General features: G+C 41.9%; 1 protein-coding gene across 2 annotated transcripts; it reads left to right on the top strand.

Annotated features, from left to right (window-relative positions):
- Positions 1–219: 219 nt before the first annotated feature.
- LOC127752789 (MAR-binding filament-like protein 1) lies at positions 220–4952 on the top strand. 2 transcript variants are annotated; one of them, XM_052278201.1, is made up of 4 exons: positions 220–651; positions 1713–1859; positions 2215–2450; positions 2919–4952. In XM_052278201.1, the coding sequence occupies exons 1-4, from the start codon at positions 363–365 to the stop codon at positions 4692–4694; spliced, it is 2448 nt and encodes an 815-aa protein (XP_052134161.1). In that variant the 5' UTR covers positions 220–362; the 3' UTR covers positions 4695–4952. The 2 variants fall into 2 exon arrangements, with proteins under 2 accessions (XP_052134161.1, XP_052134166.1); XM_052278206.1 differs by lacking the exon at positions 1713–1859.
- Positions 4953–5985: the final 1033 nt, after the last annotated feature.

Below are 5985 nucleotides of genomic sequence, written 5' to 3'. Positions count from 1 at the left end.
CAGAAAGACCCTCACTCACTGGACCCGCACTCCCGCTGCCAGTGGGTCCCACCACCCGCGTGGGGGAATGCCCCAAATTACCCTCACCGAGGTGCTCGCGGAGTTCAGTGCTGGATTGAAAGGGTCGGGGGGTAAAAGGGTCATTTCGTGGGTACATGAAAAAGGTTTTGCCCTTTTTCTCTCGCCAGCTCGGACCCGTCGTGACGCGGTGACGCCGTCTCCGCCTCCGCCTTCGCCATCGCCTAATCCTCACCTCACCTCCGCCATTTTCACTGCGGGCTTCCGCTTCCGAGCTCGAAGGCGAGCGCCACCGCGAGGAGGGGGGGCTAGGGTTTTGGGGTTGTCGCGTCGTGGGGGACGGGATGGGGTACCTCCTCCTCGCGCCGTCGCCGGCGCCGCGGCCGCTCGCGTTCCGGTGCCGCCGAGGAGGCCGCGCGCGGAGAGGCGCGGCCATCGTCGCGTCGAGCTCGGCGTCGTCGTCGTCGTCGTCCGGTGATGCCGGCCCATCCCACTCGGCGGCGGCGGCGGGGGCGTACGTGCTGGCGCGGCGGGGCGTGCTCCTCGGCGTCTCGGCGCTCCCGCTCCTCCGCGCCAGGGAAGCCGCGGCGGCGGCCGCGGTGGCCACGCCTAACAGCGGGGATCTCGCAACGGGTGAGTGCCATTCTCCTTTCCAGGAGTTGGTTGAATTCCGTTCTCGTTTTGTGTTTCTCCCAGCCTGGATACTATTCGGTCTGGCATTGTGGAGTACCATATGAAATCTGTGTGCGATTTGAATCATTTATGGTTGGGCTTTAAATTTTCTGTAATGTCCAATTGTATAGATTGTTTTGTGGATTCAGTCATGGAGATTACTGCTAACGTACAGCGTTGCATTATATGGACGTTTTAGCTCCACATGAGAAATCTGAACTCTGTTCAGGCTAATGGTGGAAGAGTTTACAATGTATCTGCTAACAAATGCTGCTAAGCAATTATGTATGCATGGGACAAGCGCAATCGCTTTCCTTGAGCAGGGATACGCATGGATGGAAAGGAATTAGGAGGTTGGAATAGCACAATTCCCACAAGCAGAGACTATTTCTGCAAACATACACATGTTGAATGTGATTCTATATGGACTTCTACATGTTAATACCTCAATTAGCACTAGAGTGGAACTATCAGATGGAAGAATGGACCTAGAATGTCACAGTGATCGTTTGTACTGGTGCAAAAGGTAGAAAGAGTTTGTAAATGCTTTATGCAGTAAGATATTTTTACATGAAGGTGGTCTTGGCTGTAGATGGCTCATCTAAGTAAACTGTACACTTACAGTATATCATCTTACCCTTTGTACCCCTTTTGTATAGGTTTTGTGCAAACAAATTCATTTTCATTCTGTTGACCAGTTTTGAAATGGAACAAATCCACTATGTGAGGTGCAGTGGATGATTTATGATTGCCATTCCATGTGTTAGGCATCCTGAGTACACCACGCGGATTCCCTATGCATTTTGGAACTAGGGATAAGGGAAGTTTTGATAAATTTATAAGCTGAATTTGGCTGGTATTTGCATGGAAGTGTGTTGTTTTAATAAAAATTAATTTCACATTCTGATGACAAAGTCTCAAACTGGAGTCATGCATGCTCATTATTCACAACTTATCCCAGTGAATTTTGAGTCTGATTATGGCATGTGACCATATGTCATTTTTTCTTCATTTTCCCGCAGTTTATGGCATGTCATTTCCCCAAGGATTTATTAGAAGAAAGCGGGTTGATTTCCCAAGGATAGATCATCAAGCTCAGACTTGCTACAAAACTTTCAAGATTGGACGTAATACTGTCATATGTAGACCTAATGAGGCTATTGTCGATGGTCAGAATTTCCCCCTCATACAAGTAGCTCATACTAAATACGGGGTCTATGATTATGTTAGCGAACCCTGTCGAGGTCTACTACCATGTGCTGCATTATTTTTGTTTTCTGGCATAAATACTTTGAGGTGTACCTGCAAAGTTCTTTTGACCTATCTTAACCACTGGAATGTGTTGAATTTACTATATGGTTCTTTTGTAAACTGGTATTGGGACCTGGGCATGTGATATTGTTTGGATTGATTTTGTTGGTGCTGCCTTCCTGTCATCTCATGTTGGCGCTTGCATATTAGGACTAATTTGGAAATATCCTGTACAAACTTGGAATAAATAGTTTATATTGTTTTTCTCTGTAGAGACAAAGGATATTCAAAAGCCTGATGAACCTCAGCCTGGGGAAACTCAGGCTGAATCTCCTCTACCTGAAGCTTTGCAACCAGAATCATCCCTGCCCGTCACGCAAGAACAAACTCCTGGGAATCCACTTTCTGGTCTTTTGAATGCAATTGCAGTTGCTGCCTCCGGTGTTCTTGCTGGACTGTATGGCACTTCTCAACAGGAAAAGAAGGCCCTGGAATCCGTCGTCTCATCTGTAAAACATCTGCAAACCTGTAATTAGTGTCCATTACTACTGTTTCTATTTTACTACTTTTGAAGTGTCCCATGACATCCTTGCATAGTCAAATTTCCACGAAGTAACCATCTTTGCATGCATACACATTAAAGAGTTGTACATTCCGTGATTGCATACATATGCTTGTGTGTTTTGTTTATTTTCTTTTATCTAGAAAATCTGTGCACCCTCAAGTTTATAACCTGATAACTAACAAAGTATAGAACTCATGAAGAGCTTAAAAAGTTTTAACTCATTTTCCGTCATGATGTTTCCCCTTAGGAAAACAAGCGTTGCTTAAGTTCTCACAGCACAATATAACTCAGATTTATATGCAAGAGGCTACCAAAACTATTTGATGTACCTCTCATACTTGAAAACCTTTTTAAAAAATGATGTGCTAATATAGGACATTAGCTGACATATCCATTTTGCTAACTTGTTCAGATGGAGAGCAAACTGGCTGAAAATGAGGCAGCAATCTCATTGATGAGGGAAAACTACGAGAAAAGATTGCTGGATCAACAAACAGCACAAAAGAAGCAAGCAATGAAGTTTCAGGAGCAGGAAGCCTCTCTTTTAGATCAGTTGTCTTCAACAAAAAAGACGGTAACTTCGCTAAGTGAAGAATTCAGAAGGGAGAAGACACTGGCTGAGGAGCTTAGGGAAGAAATACGTCGACTAGAGAGCAGTCTTGCACAAGCTGGGGATGACAAAGATGTTCTTGAAGCCAAACTGAAGGAAAAGTTGGGTGATGTCAACATTTTGCAGGAAAAAGTAAGTTTGCTTAGCCAAGAAATTGATAATAAGGGTATACGCATCAGGGAACTCAGTTCATTACTTTCGTCAAAGGAAGCAGACTACCGTAATCTGTGCTCTTTCTCTGACCAAACTAAAGAGAGTCTAGAACTTGCAGAAGCTAAAATACAGCAACTGGAGGAAGAGGTTCATAGAACTAGAAATGATCTTTCTTCTAAGATATCTTCAATTGATTTACTGAATGAGGAACTTCAAGCACTGAACTCTGCAAAGAATGAAGCTGAGGAAAAGCTAAGTGAGTTAACAAAAGATTATACAGACCTGAAGGCTTCTTCTGAAGCAAGAGAGAGCCGCAACTCTGAGCTACTATTAGAAAAAGATAATATGATCAAACAGCTTGATGGAAAACTCTCTGATGCATTAAGTGATTCTAGCAAAGACCGTGAGATCATCGCTTCGCTGAACAAGGAATTGGATGCAACAAAAGCAATGCTAGAGAATGAAGTTGCTGCAGTTAAAAGTTTAAGAGAATCACTTCAATCCACAGAGGAGGCACTGACAGATTCCAGAAGTGAGGTATCCAAACTTTCAGTGGAACTTGATGAAGCAAATAGAATGAACCAGGACCTGGTGCTGCAAATTTCTAAACTCCAGGATGAGTTCAATGAAATGCAAGAGGGCCTTACTAACAAACTAGGAGAGGTAGAATCAGTATCTAAAGCTCTGTCAGACGAACTTGTCTCTGTTAAGGAGATGGTTCACAAGGGACAGGAAGAACTTGAAGCCACTTCTAATGAGCTTGCATCCATTGTGGAAGCTCGTGACAACCTGAAGAAAGAATTGCTCGATGTGTTCAAGAAGTTGGAATCCACGTCACAGGAGCTTGTTGATGAAAGGAAAACTGTCACTACTTTGAATAGGGAGCTTGAGGCTTTGGTGAAACAACTACAGATGGATTCTGAAGCACGAAAAGCTCTTGAAGCAGACCTGGATGAAGCAACAAAGTCACTAGACGAGATGAACAGAAGTGCATTATCACTATCAAAGGAGCTAGAGGAAACTAATTCTAGGAAGGACACTCTTGAAGCAGAGAAAGAAATGTTATCAAAGGCTCTTGCTGAGCAACAGAAGATCACAACTGAAGCTCATGAAAACACTGAGGATGCTCAGAATCTTATCTCTAGGCTTCAGACTGAGAAGGAGAGTTTTGAAATGAGGGCTAGACATCTTGAAGAGGAGTTGGCGTTAGCAAAGGGTGAGATATTGCGCCTAAGAAGGCAGATTAGTACAAGCAGATCACAGAAAGCAAAAACTCTTCCAAACACAAATGCATCTCCAGAGGTCAATCAGGCTCCAGACGAGCAGCCTGTGAATGATAATCAGAATACCAGCAAAGTTGCTGCTGGGTCTCAATATACTGCAAAGAGGACGACTAGGAGAAGAAAAGGTGGTTCATCAACGTGAATGTGCTTGGGAGATTGATAGGAAAGGAAATCATCTGCTTTCATTGCTTCCTGTTTAGTCATCAATGATAACTTCATTTTTTATACTGTCTTCCTTTGCAACATTATTAGTATTATTTCTATTTGCTTCTTTGTTGCAGTGGAAACTTCCAATTCATTAGCTATTCCTATATTTTGAGTTTTGGAAGTTGAGGATCAGGGTCAAATATGTGTACAGATAATTTTTTGAGGTTCAACATGACAGAAAATATTTTTCTTATACGTGCTTGTGCTGAATTATTCACACATCATATTATGTGCTTGTTATCAACTAAACTAAATAAAATGTGTCATTAACTCTTTATCCAGCAAATATTCTTATAAGTACAGTAGAATTACCTATTTTGTGCCTCAGCCCTCATGTGCCTTTAGGTAAACCGACATTTTCGGTGCACACATTTTGATATGCTGGAAGCAAATCTGTTTGATTCCTGGAAGATCAGATTCTGGGATCCACGTTGTCAACTGGTAATTCTCTCTCTCTCTCTCTCTCTCACACACACACACACACAATGGTTGTTAAGTTACTCCCTCCGGGCTGATAATACTTGTCGTTTTAGACAAGGGTGAGGTCAAACTTTAGAATCTTTGATTATGAATCATTTTTAAAATATTTATCTTTCAAATATGGTAACTACATGTATAGATTAGTCTTGAAAAGTACTTTAATAAAATTATATATTTGTTAACACTTTATACATATTATAATAGAAAATAATGGTCAAAGTTGTTTTTTGGAGACCGTGCCCTTGTCCAAAATGACAAGTATTATCAACCCGGAGGGAGTACCATTTATGGCAATACTGGAACTGTTTGCTCAGTCATTTTATTTCTGGGAAACATGGTGAAAACACAAAATACCTGGCAGGACTTTATTGCTTTCTGACAGGTTTGCTGTTCTACTTCGTAGTCACCTGAACATAGCATGATCTGCACTGTTTTCTTGTGATATCTTGTTTCCTCCTGCCAGATACCTTGCATGTTCCATGTTTTATTTGCCCTTTTCCATTGGTTTAATGTTGGAAGTGTGATAATGATTTGACATTATACGCATGTGGTGCTGCATTTCACGATTTCAACATGTTCTTAGTACATTACACAAATGATTTTGTATTCCTGCTCTATCTCATCGTAAATTTTGTTACATATTCAAATACTCATATGGACCACCTTATTTATATAACATTTTGTTAAATGTATATTCAATTATTACTCCTATGGACCACCTTATTTATATAAACTCAATGGGCTTG

This window comes from Oryza glaberrima, chromosome 1 (genome assembly GCF_000147395.1).
Source record: "Oryza glaberrima chromosome 1, OglaRS2, whole genome shotgun sequence".
NCBI lineage: Eukaryota > Viridiplantae > Streptophyta > Magnoliopsida > Poales > Poaceae > Oryza > Oryza glaberrima.
This window is presented reverse-complemented; position numbering and strand designations above follow the sequence as displayed.